The sequence below is a fragment of the Ovis aries genome, chromosome 1 (assembly GCF_016772045.2).
Source record: "Ovis aries strain OAR_USU_Benz2616 breed Rambouillet chromosome 1, ARS-UI_Ramb_v3.0, whole genome shotgun sequence".
In the NCBI taxonomy this organism is placed as follows: domain Eukaryota; kingdom Metazoa; phylum Chordata; class Mammalia; order Artiodactyla; family Bovidae; genus Ovis; species Ovis aries.
Window position 1 is genome coordinate 78,283,335 of NC_056054.1, and position 19,753 is coordinate 78,303,087.

A 19,753-nucleotide genomic window follows, 5' to 3' on the forward strand; every position below is an offset into this window, starting at 1 on the left:
ATTATCTAGATTCCATATAGAAGTGAAAGTTGCTCAGTTGTGTCTGACTCTTTGCAGCCCCATGGACTGTATAGTCCATGAAATTTTCCAGCACAGAATGCTGTAGTGGGTAGCCTTTCCCTTCTCCAGGAGATCTTCCCAACCCAGGGATCAAACCCAGGTCTCCTGCATTGCAGGTGAATCTTTACTAGCTGAGTCACAAGAGAAGCCCAAATTCCATATGTATGCATTAATATACGATATTTGTTTTTATGTTTCTGACTTCACTCTCTTTGACAGACCCTAGTCATCCACATCACTGCAAATGACCCAATTTCATTCCTTTTTATGGGTGAATAATATTCCATTGTATTTATGTACCACATCTCCTCTATTCATTCATCTATTCTTGGACATTTAGGTTGCTTCCATGTCCTGGCTGCTGAGACAACATTGTAAAGCAATTATACTTTAATTTAAAAATTAATTAAAATACAAGGGATTATCAGAAGAAATTATCCCTGTTCACACATGACATGATCTTACATGTAGAAAATCCTAAAGACCACACACACACATATACAAACTGTTAGAACTAATAAAGAATTCAGCAAAGTTGCAAAATGTAAATCCAACACTCAAAACCCAGTTGTATTCTTAAACACTAACAAGAGCCAGTCAGGAGAAATTTTAAAAGCAATGCCATTTAGCATAGCACCAGAAAGGATAAAAAAGTTAAGAATAACTCCACCAAGGAAGTGAAAGATGTATACCTTGAAAACTATAAAATATTGCTAAAAGAAATAAAAGCAGATAAAAATAAATGAAAAAATAGTTCATGATTGTGGATCAGAAGACTTTAGTATTGTTAAAATGTATATGCTGCCCAAAGTGATCTACAGATTCAAAATCCTAATGGATTTTTGCAGAAATAGATTTTTAAAAAATCCTAAAACTTGTGTCGAATATGAAGAGACTGTGAATAGCCAAAACAACCTCAAGAGAGAAGAACGAAGTTGGAGGCCTCCCAGTCCCTGAATTCAAAATGTACAACAAAGCAACAGTGATTGAGATGGTGTGGTCCTGGCATAAAGACAGAGATGGAGAGCAGTAAGATGAATAGAGAGCCCAGTAATAAATGTTTGCATATATATAGCCAAATGATTTTTGATAAGAGTGCCTAGACTACACAATGGGGATAAAGCAGTCTTTTCAACAAATGGTTTTGGAAAAACTGGATATCAACATGCAAAAAATGAAATTAGACCTTTACACCACAATAAAAATTAACTCAAAATGGATTGAAGACTTTAAACATATGATCTAAAGCTATTAAAACCCTAGGCAAAAACATAGAAGAGTTTTAGGATATTGGTGTTTGGAGTGATTTTTTTTTTTTTTTTTTTTGATGGAAACCAAAGAAGAAAGGCAACAAAATAAAAAATAGGCAACTTGGACTTTGCCAAACTTAAGAACTTCTGCTCATCAAAAGAAACAGTTGGCAGAGTGATTTTTGGAACTGTCAAAAAAGTCAGTGTATAGAATTGAAGCAAACAATTGCAAATCATATATCTTGTAAGATGTTAATATTCAGACTATATAAGAAGGTCTACAACTGAACAACAAAAACAAAATAAACCAATTTGAAAAGAAGCAAAGGATTTTAATAGACATTTCTCTAAAGATTTATACCTGCCAATAAGCACATGAAAAGATGCTCAACGTTGCTAATAACTAGGGAAATGCAAATCCAAATGACAAGACATCACCTTATACCCATCAGGATGCCATGCTGTGCTTAGTTGCTCAGTCCTGTCCAGACCCTGCTGGGCTACAGTCCATGGGGATTCTCCTAGCAAGAATACTAGAGTGAGTTGCCATGTTTTCCTCTAGAGGGTCTTCCCAACCCAGGTCTCTCTCCCACAGTGCAGGTGGATTCTTTACCTTCTGAGCCACCAGGGAAACCCATGAATATTGGAGTGGGTAGCCTATCCCTTGTCCAGGGGATCTTCCTTACCCAGGAATCAAACTGGGGTCTCCTGCATTGCAGGTGGATTTTTTACCAGTTGAGCTGCCATGGAAGCGCACCCATCAGGTTGTCCCCTATCAAAAGAATAAATAATACCTGTAGGCAAGGATGTGGAGAATTTGAAGCCTTTGTTTACTTTTGGAAGGAATGTAAAATGGTGCAGCCATTGTGGAAATTAGTATCCGTGTTCCTCAGAAAGTTAAAAGTAGAGTTATCATATAACCTAGCAATTCCATTTCTGGGTACATGTCCAAAAGAACTCAGAGGAGGATTGCAAAGAGATATTCATATACCCATGTTCATTGCAGTATTACTCACAGTAGATAAGAGGTAGAAGTAACCCACATCTCCATCAACAGATGAATGTATGAAGAAAATGTGGTATATACATGTAGTATAATATTATATAGCCTTTAAAAAGAAGGAGATTCTGTCATACACTTTGTCATGAAACTTCAGGACATTATACTAAACTAAATAAGCCAGTCCCAAAGAGCAAATATTGTATGAGTCGAATCATATTGACATATATAAAGTATGTCAGAAGTATGGAAACAGTAGAAGGATGTTGCCAAGGGTTAGGAGCAGGAGGGATGGGAAATTTAGTGTTTAATGGGTAAAGAGTTTTAGTGCTGCAACATGAAAAAAGTTCTAGAGATCTTTTGTACAACAGTGTTACTTGACACTACTGAATTATACATTTTTAAATTTAGCGTAATATGTTTTTTACTATAACAAAAAAGAATAAGGAAGATCTCTATATGATTCAGTTCAGTTCAGTCTCTCAGTTGTGTCCAACTCTTTGTGACCGCATGGACTGCAGCACGCCAGGCTTCCCTGTCCATCACCAACTCCCGGAGCTTGCTCAAACTCATGTTCATCAAGTAGATGATACCATCCAACCATCTCATCCTCTGCTGTCCCCTTCTCCTCCCACCTTCAGTCTTTTCCAGCATCAAGGTCTTTCCCAATGAGACAGTCCTTTGCATCAGATGGCTAAAGTTTTGGAGTTTCAGCTTCAACATCAGTCTTTCCAGTGAATATTCATGGCTGATTTCCTTTAGGATGGACTGGTTGGATCTCCTTGCAGTCCAAGAGACTCTCGAGTCTTCTCCAACACCACAGTTCAAAAGCATCACTTCTTCAGTGCTCAGCTTTCTTTATAGTCCAACTCTCACATGCATACATGACTACTGGAAAAACCATAGCTTTGACTAGATGGACCTTTGTTGGTAAAGTAATGTGTTCTTTTTAATATGCTGTCTAGGTCTGTCTAGCTTTTCTTCTAAGGAGCAAGCATCTTTTAATTTCATGGCTGCAGTCACAATATGCAGTGATTTTGGAGCCCAAAGATAAGTCTCTCACTGTTTTCCCCATTGTTTGCCTATCTGGCATGAAGTGATTGGACTGAATGTCATGATCTTAGTTTTCTGAATGCTGAGTTTTAGGCAACTTTTTCACTCTCCTCTTTCACTCTCAGTCAAGAGGCTCTTTAGTTCTTCTTTGCTTTCTGCCATAAGGGTCATGTCATCTGTGTATCTGAGGTTATTGATATTTCTCCCAGCAATCTTGATTCCAGCTTGTGTTTCATCCAGCCTGGCATTTTGCATGGTGTACTCTGTATATAACTTAAATAAGCAGGGTGACAATATACAGCCTTGATGTACTCCTTTTCCTGCTTGGAACCAGTCTGTTGTTCCATGTCCAGTTGCTTCTTGACCTGCATACAGATTTCTCAGGAGGCAGGTCAGGTGGTCTGGTATTCCCATTTCTTTAAGAATTTTCCAGTTTGCTGTGATCCACACAGTCAGGCTTCGGCATAGTCAATAAAGCAGAAGTAGTTGTTTTTCTGGAACTCTCTTGCTTTTTCAATGATCCAGAGAATGTTGGCAATTTGATATCTGGTTCCTCTGCCTTTTTTGAATACAGCTTGAACGTGTGGAAGTTCACAGTTCAAATATTGTTGAAGCCTGGCTTGGAGAATTTTTAGCATTACATTGCTAGCCTGTAAGATGAGTGCAGTTTGCAGTAGTTTGAGCATTCTTTGGCATTGCCTTTCTTTGGTACTGGAATGAAAACTGACCTTTTCCTGTCCTGTTGCCACTGCTGAGTTTCCCAACTTTGCTGGCATATTGAGTGCAGCACTTTCACAGCATCATCTTTTAGGATTTCAAATAGATCAACAGGAATTCCATCACCCCCACTAGCTTTGGTAATGAGGCATTGTTTCCAAGCTATATTGTTAAGAAAACAAAATAGCATTTGATATGTAGCACCTGATATGTAAGAGTACAGCATAAGACAGGTTAAAAAGTAGCACTTTATCTTTTCCATAAGGAAAGGTGCATATATAATCTGCATGTTCACAGAACAAATTGAAAACAAATATAATAAATATAGTTACCTCTAGACTGAGGAAGGGATTAGAAATGAGACTTAGATGTTTAATATACTTTTGACTTTGGAATCATAGACATTTTTAGCCTTTAAAAAAGTAAATTTTAAAAGGTTGAAAGTACATTCAGTTTTTTCAACTCTTAATTTATACCTACCAAAAGAAAAAATATTACTCCCTTTTGATTATACATTTTCAGTGTTCATTGTTAATTCACGTGTAATTACTTTGAAATTCTCCACTACTAGGTATAGCCTGCACTTAAGTTACTCTGTTCTCTTGCTTTATTTATTCTTTGAAAACATGATTTCTACTCCTACCTCATCAGCTAAATATTTTACAGTAGTCAGCCTCCAGTGTAGCAGTGTAGCAATTAGAAATCTACTTTGAGATATTTAATAAAAAATATACTCCCACGGTGATATTTTAGGTTTAATTTGGATAAGCAAATAAGGGTACTTTTTCCTTTGCTTTTCATTTCCTATGTTAGGTTTGCTTCCCACAGACATCTGACTTTGAAAGTTATCATTGAGTATGGGCACAGAACAGAAAGTAGGTGTCAGGGTTTGCTTCTGTTCAAGTTTTGACTGTACCAGTCACCTCTCAGATGGCAGAAGACTTTCATATTTTTATTACTGTTCATCTTTTCCTGAGCTTTTAAATTTCTTTTTATGATCCAGGCCTTCAATTGACTTTAAAGGCTAGCTTCTCCTAACGACAGAGCTCTCCTTTAGGTAAAGGTGCCTTGGTAGCACTAACAGAGCACTAACTAATTGATGACTTAATTAGAAGAAGTCTTACTGAGCAGTTAAGAATGTTTACTTCTGCACATAGCTGCCTGGGTTCAAATCCTGTTTCGACCTTTTGTCGGTGTGACCTTGCGCAAGTCACTTAACCTCAGTTTTTAATCTTGAAAGTGGAAATGACAGTTACGTTTACCTCATAACTTGTTATATGTGGACTAAGTAAGTTAAGATATACTAAGTCTACACCAGACCTGCCACTTGGCAGGCATTGTGTAAGTGTTAACTGCTTAACCTGGAAGTAGCTAGACACAGTTTAACTCAGATTACTAATAGCCTTATTGAACCTAGGTATTGATCAGCACCCTGATCAATTTTTTTCACTGATCTTAAGGCCTTTTTGTTTTGAGTTAAAACTTGTAATTGCTGAAGCCATTTAATGATAAGTTGGTTTTTATAGTATTAATATATAAATATTTCTTGCCTTCTCATCTGGTTTTTGAAATAAAGTCCTGTTTCTTCACCATTTTTTAAATGGCAGATTTCCTTAAAGAGCTTCATCTCCTGCCTTTGTCCATGTTAGCGTAGCCACCGTTTTCAGTGGGTCACAGAGGCAGTAGAGAGGTGCCTCCAGTTCTTATTCGCTTTTAGATGCAAATGTTACCATATTTAATACGAATAATAAGGTTTATTCCAGTCTTCTCTCAAAACTGTATCTTGTGGTGTTCTTTGCCCTCTTACCTCTATTCCATTGTCTCTCCCCATTTCCTTCCCTCTTGAGAGGATATTAGCATGACTTCTCATTCATTTTTCATACTTACTTGCACCTTGTGCTTCCTGGATATATATGTTATCACTTTTATTTTCTATTGATATTGTTGGTGTGATTTTAGTTTTTTATTCATGAGAATATTCTTTCTCAAGAGAATGAAAAGCCTTTATCTTAAGATAACAAGTTGGATGTTAAGAGTTGGGAATGCCAATTGCTCCTGCCTAAGTATAATTAATTCTTTGTCACCTATACTTGAATAGAGGATAAGATACTTCTGCTTCTATTTATTAGAGATTCTTTTGGGGGAATGATTCTTTTAAGGGCCTATTACTGCTTTGTTATTTAGCTGTTATTGTGAAGTGTTGAAAGCCATATCAAACAAGGGCTGTTCGACATTTTAATAATCTTCCACTAGTGTTTGAAATTTTACAATAGACTGTACATTCAGCAGACATGTGCCCAGCACTTATTGTATTCCATGCACTGTATGTGGCACTGGGAATAAAAAGAGTACAACCTGGTCTCTGACCCCAGAGGACTCAGACTTCATGAGACACTGCAGTGTAGAGAAGAAAGCTTTAGTGTGGAGTTATTACCTCTAGTTCTGTTGCTTACCAATATGTAACAAAGAGCAAGTTGTCTTAATCTCTCTGAGATGGTTTTACTTCTATAAAATGAGGGAGTTGGTCTAAATAAGCTCTTATGATCTTGTCTGTATCTCTTATTCCAACATTTTCGTAAAGCTACTTAAATTGTTGTGAGGATCAAATTGGAAAAAAATTTATTAAAGTACTTAAAGTACTTTATTAATAGTACTTAAAGAAACTATTAAGTTTTGTTTAAACAAAGACGTTATTATCTGCTAATTTGACGTTATTTACAAATGCTTTTGGTCCAGAGACCAGATGCATTAAGTGTTATAACTAAGTTCCAGAACTTTAGAGAAAAGAGTGACTTTTTCATGATGTTGGCTCTAAGTTCTAGGGGTATTTTAGGATATCATACTGTCTCTGTTATTGAGTAAAATAGGTACTCTGTAAATATGCACTGATTTAAACAATAGATTTCAGAAACTCAGTATAATTATAAGGTAAATCACCATCCCTGTGGTTTTAGGTTTTCTGTTCTGTATTAGGCTTATGAAATTCTGGGTTTATAGCTATTGTCTTTTACAGTGGAATAATTGTATTTGTGCAAATATGACTGTATATTTACAGCTTATCAACAGGATTGCCATGCCTAAATGTAGAATACATTGCTTTTCAGGGTCAATTTTCTTTGGCTTCTTTTGTCCACTAAACATTTTTGAGTATATGACATATGCTAGAAAATACTTCAGATTTATAGGCTCTTTTATAAAGTACAGCTGTGTTTATGTTTGTGGATTATAAAAACCACTGATAATATGCAGGAAGACTTAGTCCGTTAGCCAATTCAAAAAAGTTGAATCAGTAATTATGTTTTAATTATTATTAATAGGTATTTGTTCTCAGATTTAAGTGATGGTTTCACTCTCTGGAATTCTTTATTATTAAGGATTATGATTATTGCTAGTCTGATTGTTCTTCAAGTTTTCATAATGTATATCCTTTTCTTTGATTTATTTATAATTATTGCCATTTTATTACAATTTTATTTACTGTTGAAATGGTGAGACTTTCACTAAATGCTTTTGAAGTAAAATTTTCATTTGCAGAGTTACTGGCAATAAAGAGTAATAGCTAACTGTTGCTTATTTAATCTGCAATCATATAAACTTTCATATTAATCGTAAATTTCTGATTATATGACTGAAAATTTGACTTAGCTTTTGAGGAATAAAAATATTAGCATGTTTTACTGGTAAACTCATGTACCTAATGAGTCATTCTTTTTATATATGCTAGGAAAATGGTATTTCATTGTTAAAGCTAGAACTGAGTTAGTCAACCAGAAGTGAACCTCTAATTGTTTCCAAATGCTTTCTTTTTGGGTTTGGATGCAGCTCTAAGTCTTAGCTCAGTCAGGAATTTGCTAAGTTTGTCTTTTTCCCCATATCCTTTCATTATGGCTAGATAGATCCATGCTAAAATCTGTTTTATGATTCCCTATTACAGTAGTTAATCAGAAAAATATGGGCACAACCCCCTGAGCTAAACACAATTTTAAAAAACAAAAATAGAGTTTCTACAGGTTTCTTTTACATTTTTATAACCTTTGAGATTATTATAGAAATTGACTTTGATTTTAAATGGCTTATCACCACACTTGATTTAGCAAGTACTTTTTTTTCCCCACCCCAGTTTCATGACCTAGTTATAGCTCCTACAGCTGAAATTCTTAACAATATTTTAATATTATTATTGGAGAAAATTAGCCTGATGTTTCCATGTGCCTTGGTGAAATGCTTGCTGCTCTTAAATGTAAACATTTTATTAGAATTCTACCTAAGTAGACAACCATTTGAAATTTTATAGTGTAGCAGAGTCAGTAAAAACCTCATTGGTCTCTCTATATATTATTGTCTTATATCAGTTATAGCTTTAATTTAATTATTTTAAAATAGATGCTGGCTTCTAATATTAATTTTATTAAATATTTCTCTAATTATGGTTTTTGAATTGTGTTAAAATGGAAGATCTCTAAATTCTGTTAATTCTAATATTGTGTTATCTGTGATCATGGAGCTTTACCAGTTCTAGAATCCTCAAACTAAGGGCCACATAAGAAAGTAAATTTTAGGAGAAAAAGAGAAGTACTAGTTGTTGTTCATTGTTGTTGTTTTTACAAAGAGAGTAGCAGACTTTGAGAGGCAACACCATGGATGATACACATAACTATTTGAACAAAGATTTGGATAAATTTGTAGATGGTTGTTCTTGGTGACATTCAGTTCAGTTTGGTCGCTCAGTCATGTTCAACTCTTTGTGACCCCATGGACTGCAGCACACCAGGCTTCCCTGTCCATCACCAACTCCCGGAGTTCACCCAAACTCATGTCCATCGAGTCAGTGATGCCATCCAGCCATCTCATCCTCTGTTGTCCCCTTCTCCTCCTGCCCCAATCCCTCCCAGCATCAGTCTTTTCCAGTGAGTCAACTCTTCACATCAGGTGGCCAAAGTATTGGAGTTTCAGCTTTAGCATCAGTCTTTCCAAAGAACACCCAGGACTGATCTCCTTTACAATGGACTGGTTGGATCTCCTTGCAGTCCAAGGGACTCTCAAGAGTCTTCTCCAACACCACAGTTCAAAAGCATCAATTCTTCAGCTCTGAGCTTTCTTCACAGTCCAACTCTCACATCCATACATGACCACTGGAAAAACCATAGCCATGACTAGATGGACCTTTGTTGGCAAAGTAATGTCTCTGCTTTTGGATATGCTATCTAGGTTGGTCATAACTTTCCTTCCAAGGAGTAAGCATCTTTCAATTTCATGGCTGCAGTCACCATCTGCAGTGATTTTGGAGCCCCCAAAAATAAAGTCTGTCACTGTTTCCCCATGTATTTGGTGACTTATTAGGAGACTGTATTAAAGAAATGTCTTTACTGTTTTAAAACTGATTTCCTTAAGGATTAATCTAGATTGGACTTAACTCTCTTGTATTAATTGTGCTTTAGCTCTTTTCGGGGAAAGTCTTAAACTAGCTTTAGGTATACTAAAACAAAGATTTTAAAAGTCTTTTGCAAGATTATATTTTATTTAAGTAATATCTCTGCTCATATTGCATGCCTTTTGTTACAGTGAAATCCATGTTCTCTTCTGTTCCTTTCTTCCTTACATTGTTTTGAAGGGTATCTATTTTTTAATTCACTTTTGGCTGCTCCTGGTCTTTGTTGCCTTTGTGCAGGCTATCTCTAGCTGTGGCAGGCTTTCTCTGCAGTGGCTTCTCTTGCTGTGGAGCGCAGGCTCTAGGTGCATGGGCTTCAGTAGTTGTGGCTCACAGGCTCAGTAGTTGTGGTGCATGGGCTTAGTTGCTCTGAAGCATGTGGAATCTTCCTGGATCAGGGGTCAAACCTATGTTCCCTGCATTGGCAGGCAGATCCTTATCCACTGCACCACCAGGAAAGTCGGAAAGATGTATTATTTATTTTTAAAGGTATGTTTAAGAGTAAGTTATCAACATACTAATTAAAAAACTGTTTGCCAGAAGTTCCTAGGAAATGAAAACGGATGCAGGCTTTTAATCTAGAGTTGTTTTGTATTCATGTGCATCTTTTTCCAGATGGGGGGTCAATCCAGTACATGTTTGTTGTGTAGTTTCCATTGATCGCTACAGGCTTTTTCAATACTGTGGAGTTCCTTTGAAGTAAGGCATTGTGAATTATTTATCTTTTTATTTCTGGTGCCTAGCGCATGCCTGGCACATGGTAAATAAACAGTAAATGTTTGTAGACTTGAACTGTTCAAAGTTGATTTTGGAGTCAGAAGACCTGTTATTATTCTAGCTCTCCCATTCACTAGCTTTAACCTTAAGCAAGTTGCTTTGGTGCACCAAGTCTCCATTTCCACAACTCTAGAGTAAGATTCCATCTGATTCTAGAAGATCTGATGCCAAGCAAAGCATGTAGTACTTATTGCTTATTTGTATTGATTGCATAATAAAATCTATTTGGAGACTTACCTAATTAGTAATGGATTAGATTGGTTTGCAAAGTATATCTCAGTTGATGATACTGGCATGTTGTTGCTTTTTAGTATACAAAGGCAACTTATATTTCATTTCCAAATACATTCTCTCTCTAGTATTCCTTGTACTTTGACCATTTTTTTTCTTACTGAATGAAAATAAAGATGGAAGAAATTACCTAGAAATTTAATCTATTCCCTTATTTTATAGATGAGAAAACGGATGTTTTGGAAGGTTATACTATTTGTCTAAAGCTGTTTAATGGCAGAGTTAGAACCTAGGTTGTATGATTTACACTTGAGTGATTTTTCCACATCAGGTATCTCCAGGCATTATTAGCAGTTTCTTGAGATAAAGATTGAAGAAGAAATGATCAAAATAGCTAAATTTATGGGCATGTGAAAAAAATACTTTTTTCTTATTCTCAAACAGTTATTCTGGGGGAACTACTTTTATGCCTCATTTCCTGAGAAGTACAATAAGGAAAGTAGGAAAACAAAAATTGTTTAAGTTAGATGTATAAAAGCATTTAGTTATGGATCGTTTATTTTTCCTGAGAAATGAGGATGAAGAGAGGAAAGAAGAATGTCATAATTGAATTAGGCCTTGTTATTCTACTATGAGGTTTTTCTTTGCCGTTTTTGTAGTTCCAGGGAACCTTCACCTTTTTAATAACAGCACAGTGGATAGCAACAGACATTACTGTTCAGGTTGAATGAAAGGATAACCACTGTTCTTTCACTGTCAAAATCCTTAACCCCAGTTCTAGTTGCTTTCCACCCATTTTTCCTCCAGCCTTACTATAGATATCACAGATTTTTTGTAAGAGCACAGAGAAGAACTTCATAGAGTTTGGAGGACAGTTTGGGATCAGGGAATATCCCCTACAAGGGGTGACACTTGAGATTTTAAAGAAGGACTAGAAGCCAGATTAAAGGACAGTTTAGGGACATCTAGAGAGGTTACAGCATGAGACAAAGCGTGAAAGGAAGAAACCGCAGAAAGTGAAGTACAAGCAGGTTTATGTTTTAGAGAGCTTAAAATGTGAAGCAAGAATGATAGGAGGTGAAGCTAGAGTTTACATTTAATTCCCCAGGCAGTTCAGTGCAGTTCAGTCGTTCAGTCGTGTCCGACTCTTTGCAACCCCGTGGACTGCAGCACACCAGTCAGTAGAGAGCTGCTAATGGATTTTCCTTTTTTTTTTTTTTTTTTTTTTGAGGGAAGTATAGAGTCAGATTCTGATTTCAATTAGATTAGCCTAATAGCTTGATACAGAATGGTTCTATTAGTTATCCTTGGTAAGATAACAACTAACACAAAAAGAGCATAGCTAAAGTGACACACATTATTATCTTTGTCTTGGTTCAGGAACTTGAGCGTGGCTAACTGGGCTCTCTGGCTCAGGCTCCCTCACACAGTGACAGTCAAGGTGTCAGCCAGGGCTGTAGTCATGCTAATGCTTGTCTGGGGGAGAATCTACTTCCAGTCTCACTGAAGTGGTTGTTGACAGTATTGAGTTTCTTTGGGGCTGTTGGACTGAGGGTCTCGTTTCCTCTCCAGAAGCATCTCTTAGTTCCCCTTGCCTTGGGCCTCTGCCTAGGGCAGCTTACAGTGTGGCAGCTTTGAACAAGCGAGAGAGCAAGAAGGAGGGTGGAAAAGATAGAAGCCAGAGTCTTTTACTTTAGAAGCATCACTTTTGCATACTTGATGCATTAGGAGCAAGTCACTGGATCCAGACCACTCTCAAGGGGAGGAGATGACACAAGAGCACACACACTAGGGAGGCAGGGGTCTCTGGGATCCATCTTTGAAGCCACCTGTCACAGTGGACTTAAGAAAATAAGACTAGAGGCAAAGGGACCACTTAGGAGGCTATTTGATAATCCAAGTGAAATGATAATGGAGATTATTGTAGACGTAAGTAATAGAATGAAGAAGGGGGGTGGAGACAAGAAATGCTTAGCAGGTTAAGTCGTGAGAACTTGGTGATTTAGAGCATGAAGGTTTTAAGGGAGAAGCAATTAAAGGTGGCATCTAATTGTTTTTGACCAGCAAATCACCATCTGACTGAAGAATATTTTCGCTTGAATGTGTCTTCAACTCCTGTCCATGTTGAGCTTTTATATGCATTACTGCCATTCTCGTCACACTTTTAGGTTTCTAAACTTGCCCTTGGTGTTGCTTTCCTGGACTCCAGCTTCCCAGTATCTCAATATCTCTCAGTGTCTGTTTAATTTTCCTATTTGTCTCTGTTCCTACTTTTACCCTCCTTACCCAGCTACTTATCTCTGTACACAAAGTGTGGGAACAATTTCTTAATTTCTTCTCTGAGGCCTTTCCTTTTTTAATCTAGATTCTAAAACATCTAATCGCTAGATACATTTATCTTTCATTTAACCAACAAGTATTGTAGGCCCACTTTGTGAACTGCACTTTACTGGGCCTCCTTGGGAATATAACAGCAAGACAAGCATTGTCCCTAATCCTCTAATCATTAATATCTTCTCTTTCCTTTCTGTCTGTCAAAAATAACACTAATCTTTTTAGTTATCCACTTCATCTTCTACCTTCCTTAAAAGGTGTATGTTTTGTTTTGTTTTGTTTTGTTTTCTCTTTATCTCCTATAGCTGTTGGATTTCTGGGGTTTCCTAAGCGGTTCAGTTGTAAAGAGCCCACCTGCCAATTCAGGAGACGCAAGTTTGATCCCTGGGTAGGGAAGATCCCCTTGAGTAGGAAATGGCTACTGACTCCAGTATTCTTGCTTAAAGAATTCCATGGACTGAGGAGCCTGGAGGGCTACAGTCCATGGGGTTGCAAAAAGTTGGACAACATTGAGCGTGCACACATACCTTTAGCTATAATCAGGAGGGGTTTTTCTCTAGAAACATTGAGATTCTATAAGTTTAAAACAAAGAACTGGCTTCAGCTATTAAGTGTAATGAAGCTATTCCTGACCTTGCCTTTCAATCAGCATCAAGCACTAGAGCAGTGAGTGTCTGCTCACTTCAGTGACTTCCTGGACTCCCCCTAGAGGGCTTTCTAAAAATATTGATACTTCACCTTTGCCTCAGAGATTCTCATTCAGTATGTTAGGAATGAAAACAAACCACACTCTTAAGGTGAATTTGATGTGTTGCTAGTTTAGAAAACTGCTGCAGTAGAGTCACCTGTGCCATTAACTGTTTTGTGTGCATCTAACCATCTAAATAGCCTAAAGCTATAATTTCCAAATACCAGTTACAGACTAATTACATCAGTTCATACAGTCTTTAGGGCCCTGTCACTAGAGGTGCTGATTCTTCACTAGGTATGTGGTAATACACAGGCTCCTTTTTTTTTTAATAATCAAAGAAGATTGATACATAATTGGATTAGAAAAACATTGAATGAATGAACCTAATATACTGTATTAATTTTTTTTTTGTATTTTCCTTTACAGAACTGTTCAGATAAATGCATATAGATGTTTGATAAGTGTTAAGGACCAGGCGGCCATGATATGCTTTATAGATTATCTTGGAAGATTCTAGCCATTTGAAGTCATATTTTAAATGACAGTTAAATGACTGCTTGTGTTTAGATTTTTAGATGCTCCAGTACTATTCAGTAGTATAATATTAGTATTATACTAATATTTCATACACTGAAATATTTCATTTAACTCTTTTTTGATACCCTGATATATTTCATTTAAGTCTTCTACTTTTTACCTTAAATAATAACTTTTTTGTCCCATGAAAAATTTGGAACAGTGACTGGATTCTTTTTCCTCATATTATTCTGATAAATCTTTGTTATATTCTGCTGTCAGGAGGGATATTATTACTTCCTTGCAGGATGGGATGATCAGAATGTGGCTCTAATAAGTTTGTTGTCTTCCTTTTCTATAGTGTTATTCCTCTCTTAAGAGAGTCTGTTGGAATATTAATGCAGAGAACTCCTCCACTTTTGGAAAATACTTTACCTCAGTGCTATCAGAGGGTAAGTTTCAATGCTTCCAAACCATTGGGTTTTAGTTGTTTCCAAATTGTTGGGGGTTTCAACTTTTATAAATATGGGTAGCATGTGTGTATAATTTAGTATTTCTTCCAAGATTAAAAGCTGACCATGAAAGCCACTTAAACCAGAATAAAATCATTGGAAAATATTGAGCTTCACTAAAGAAATGTGGTAGAAATTGTCCTCATCTAGTCTAGAAATCCAGCAGCTCTTTTAAAATATGAATATGAATAGCAGATGGTATAAGCATTTCTTCAACATATATTTTGTGAGCCCCCCATCTTTTATGCCATATATTCTTCTAAGGTCCTAGGGGTGTAATGGTAAACAGGATAGACAGGGTCTATCAAAGTATTTATGGTCTGGTGGGGAAACGCAGGCACTAAGCAAGAAATAAATAAGGAAATACCAGTGATGATTACTATAATAGAAATGAAACAAAGTGAGGTGGTAGACATGGATGGCTACATCAGATTTATTGAGGGTGTCATATTCAAGGAAGCTGAAATGTTGTTGATTAGAAGGAGCCAGACATGAAAATCTTGGAGAAGAGTGTTCCAAGCAAAGGAAAATGCTAATGCAATAAGTTCTATGGCTGGAATTAATTTAGTGTATTTGAAAAACAGTGAGGAAAAGCCATTGTGGCTGAAGCATAATAGATAAAGGGAAAAGTGGCTGGAAAAGCTGGAGAGAATGACAGGGGACAGATGATACAGAAGTGCTGGTCTTACTAAGAGGTTTAGATTTAATTCTGATTCTGTGGGGAGCATTAGAAAGCTTTTATGCTGGGAGAGTGTCACAGAACTTAAATTTTAAAGCTTATTCTGCTTGCTATTAGAGAATAAACTCTAGGAAGAATGAAAGCAAAGGAAACCAATTAAGAAGCTATTATTTAATTTGAAAAGTTATGGCTTGGACTGCAGTGGTAGCAGTGACAGTGGAGCTAAGTAGATATTTTGGATAAGTTTTGAGAGATAGATTATATTAGCAGAGGAGAGAGAAGGTGTTGAATTGCAACTAGCTAGATCCTAATACTATTTGTTGAGGTTGATGCGGGTGTGAGAGTGGAAAATCCTCCCATATCAAGAGTTCTATTTTGGATATGTTAAGACTGAAATGCCTACTATACTTGCAAGCGAAATGTCACTGAAGTGCTTGGATGTGCAAATCTGGAATTTTAGGGACTGATTAGAACTAGGAGGAGTTTTGATTCATCAACATATAAATAGCCTTTTTTTTTTTAATTTTTTAAAATTTATTTATTTATTTATTTTTTAAATTTTAAATCCTTAATTCTTACATGCGTTCCCAAACATGAACCCCTCTCCCACTTCCCTCCCCATAACATCTCTGTGGGTCATCCCCATGCACCAGCCCCAAGCATGCTGTATCCTGCGTCAGACATAGACTGGCAATTCAATGATAGTATACATGTTAGAATGCCATTCTCCCAAATCATCCCACCCTCTCCCTCTCCCTCTGAGTCCAAAAGTCCGTTATACACATCTGTGTCTTTTTTCCTGTCTTGCATACAGGGTCGTCATTGCCATCTTTCTATATTCCGTATATATGTGTTAGTATACTGTATTGGTGTTTTTCTTTCTGGCTTACTTCACTCTGTATAATCGGCTCCAGTTTCATCCATCTCATCAGAACTGATTCAAATGAATTCTTTTTAACGGCTGAGTAATACTCCATTGTGTAGATGTACCACAGCTTTCTTATCCATTCATCTGCTGATGGACATCTAGGTTGTTTCCATGTCCTGGCTATTATAAACAGTGCTGCGATGAACATTGGGGTACATGTGTCTCTTTCAATTCTGGTTTCCTCGGTGTGTATGCCCAGCAGTGGGATTGCTGGGTCATAAGGTAGTTCTATTTGCAATTTTTTAAGGAATCTCCACACTGTTCTCCGTAGTGGCTGTACTAGTTTGCATTCCCACCAACAGTGTAGGAGGGTTCCCTTTTCTCCACACCCTCTCCAGCATTTATTGCTTGCAGATTTTTGGATCGCAGCCATTCTGACTGGTGTGAAGTGGTACCTCATTGTGGTTTTGATTTGCATTTCTCTGATAATGAGTGATGTTGAGCATCTTTTCATGTGTTTGTTAGCCATCCATATGTCTTCTTTAAAACATTAGGATTGTATGAGATTGCCATGGAAGGATTCAGCTCTATTCTTTAGCTCAAGTTTCAACTCTCAAGATTTAGAGTTTAGATAGAAAGGGAGCTGGAAAACCCAGAAGTTGAAGAAGGAGGAAGTAATCAACTGTGCCAAATATTTCTTTGAGGCAATTCTAATAGAAACAAAGAAGTGACCGTTGACTGGCATCATGAATGGCATTAATGGCCTTGATAAAAACATTTTCAGTAGATTTTGTGCAAGCTTGATATAGTAGATTAGGGTGGAAATGAATAGGGGAAGTAGAGATAGTGGTTACAGTCACTTCTTTTAAGAAGTGTTGTTAAAGGGAGTAGAGAAATGAGCTGAAAGCTTGGCTATGGATATAGTAAGAAGGGGAAGAGAATTTGTTAAAACAGCATCCCATAGAACATTCCCCAGTAATGGAGGTATTCAGTAATTACCTCGTCCAGTATGGAAGTCACAAGGAACCTGTGGCTGCTGAGCATTTGAAGCTTAAGGATTTTGAGCTAGTGCAGCTAGTGTTTTGATTTCATTACATTTTCATGCAAATTTAGCCACGTGTGTCGAGTGACTTCTGTATTGCACAGTGCAGTTTGGGAGCATGTGTGTTGCTAATGGGAACATGCCAACTGAGAGGAAGAAATTGATGATATGGTAGTGAAGCAGGTTAATTTAATGAAGGAATGAAGTTCTTGAGAAGGTGAGAAGGGATAGGATCCAAAGAGTTATGGAGGAATTAATTGTAGCTAGGAGCCAGGGGTACTGTATCCCACAAGGGAAGACAGAGAATGCTGAAATAGATGAGGGTTGACTGGTAGATTTGGTGAGTCAGAAGAGCTTTTCTGTGTGGCTCTATTTTCTCTTTGACTTACAGGGCAGTGTAATCATACAGAGAAATGAGAAGACGAGAGGAAAAAAGAGAAAGTGTAGAATAGTTCTTTCTGACATAGGGAAAGTGAAATGCTGCCCGTTTGACTTTTGTGGTTTTATGATTTTAAGGGAGGACCAGTCAGCATAATTGTGGAAGAGAAAGGGACAATTTAGTGAATGCCTACTCTAAGCTGGCCCCTATACTAAGTGATGTACATATATTGTTTCTGTTCTTCAAATTAACCATACAGGCTAAGTTTCCTATTCCTTTCCCTAGGAAAATTGAGTAAAATTGAGGCTCAGAAGATTTAAATAACTCAAAGATCACAGATGGTAGCGGCTGAATCAGGATTCTAATCCATATAATTCTGGCTTTAGAAGCTCCTGCTCTTTTTGTTACACCACACTGTCAGAACAAGGAGAGCAACATAGACTTTCATCTGTAACTACACTTTCTGCACATTTTTAATTTGAGGAAAGTTAATGCCAATTTCTGTAAGAGTCATTCCTTAACTTAGGCTTTAGAATAACTTGCAAGAATGTACTTATACTGCTATTTCTATGGAGGTAGGAGAAATCTCTTCAGTCAGCATGTTTCACTAGCATTGGTGTTTCACTACACCATTCGTGGGAGAAGGTAATGGCACCCCACTCCAGTATTCTTGCCTGGAAAATCCCATGGGTGGAGGAGCCTGGTAGGCTGCAGTCCATGGGGTCGCGAAGAGTCGGACACAACTGAGCGACTTCACTTTTCACTTTCATGCACTGGGGAAGGAAATGGCAACCTACCCCAGTGTTCTTGCCTGGAGAATCCCGGGCATGGTGGAGCCTGGTGGGCTGCCATCTGTGGGGTCACACACAGTTGGACATGACTGAAGTGACTTAGCAGCAGCAGCAGCAGCACACCATTCGTGAGGATACTCTTTAGAAAAATGTAGAGGATATCAACTTCAAACTGCTCTGTCATCAGAGTCCTGAAAGAGGAAGAGAAAGTCCACCTTGCCCTGTTTCCCCAGTAAAAGCAGTTTTGTTTTTTCTTAAATGAGCGCAGTAGGTATTGTCTCAATTTCCCACCAGGAGTCTTGGAGCTGAAAGAAGGTAATCCTATATGCATCAGATTCTGATAAAAATAAATATTTTGATAAAAAGTTCAACCTTTTTGTAGTTAACATCTCAAATAGATTACCTAAGAATCAGAGAATCTCAGAATTTGAAAAGATCTTATTATTCACTTGGTCCAGACTTCTGTCTGTTGCAAGAATCTCCTCTGCAACATTTAGTTGGTCATCCAGCTTCTTGACCATTTCCAGGAACCAGTGGTTAATCTCTTCACAGAGTAACCTCTTTCTCTTTAAAGTTGATCTAATTGTTATAAAGATCTTTTTACATTGAGCCTCTTTTAATTTCTGTGTTCTGATCTTAGTTCATCTCTTCCAGATCTTCTGTCTACAGAGATACTGAACAATAGCAATAGTTTGGGCATCTTTGTAAAGATTTTCCTGATCTTCAATGGAATACATCTAATGTTTTTTTCCATAAGTGTTTTCTATACATTTTTGGTAGATAGCTTTTAGTAAGTTAAGGAAGTGTCCTTCTAAGCATAAATAGGGGTTGAATTTTATTAAGTAATTGCAATTCTTTTATTAAAATGATTGTGTGATTTTTCTCCTTTGCTTCATTAATTAAAGAATAACAGTAATAGAATTTCTGATGTTTATTGTTTCCCTCTTGGGATAAACCTAACTTAGTCATGATACGTTGTTTTTTTAATATACTGTTGGATTTAGCTTACTTAATTCATAAGAGAATTCAGCTTATATGTTACTGTCTTTATCTGGTTGGGGATCAAGATTATTTTTCCTTAAATGAGGTAGCGCCTCTTTTTTATTTTCTGGCAAAACTAAGAGGTTAAGTTACTTGAAAGTTTTCCCTCTGGGACTTGACAGGGTTGAGGAGGCTTTATGAAAGAGAACTTTTATTACCTTTTCAATTTTTAATGGTCCTTTCATATTTTCTGTTTTTTTTTTTCTTGTATTACAGGATTTTCTGTATCTTCTGAAATAATTTCCCAAAATTTATTCATTTTTGTCTAGTTTCTTAAAATTGTGTTTTTTGTTTTTTTCCTGATTTTATTATTTATTTTTTTCCAGGTTTAGTGAGCTAAAATTGATAAATTAAAATTATATATATTTAAAGTGTACAATTTGA

At 36.8% G+C, this 19,753-nt stretch overlaps 1 protein-coding gene across 1 annotated transcript in view; it reads left to right on the forward strand.

Moving 5' to 3' along the window:
• SLC30A7 (solute carrier family 30 member 7) overlaps nt 1-19,753 on the forward strand; it is a 93,397-nt gene that overhangs the window by 63,323 nt on the left and 10,321 nt on the right. Inside the window, 1 exon segment of the mRNA NM_001163598.1 lies at nt 14,419-14,509. Coding sequence (NP_001157070.1) covers nt 14,419-14,509 — 91 coding nt within the window.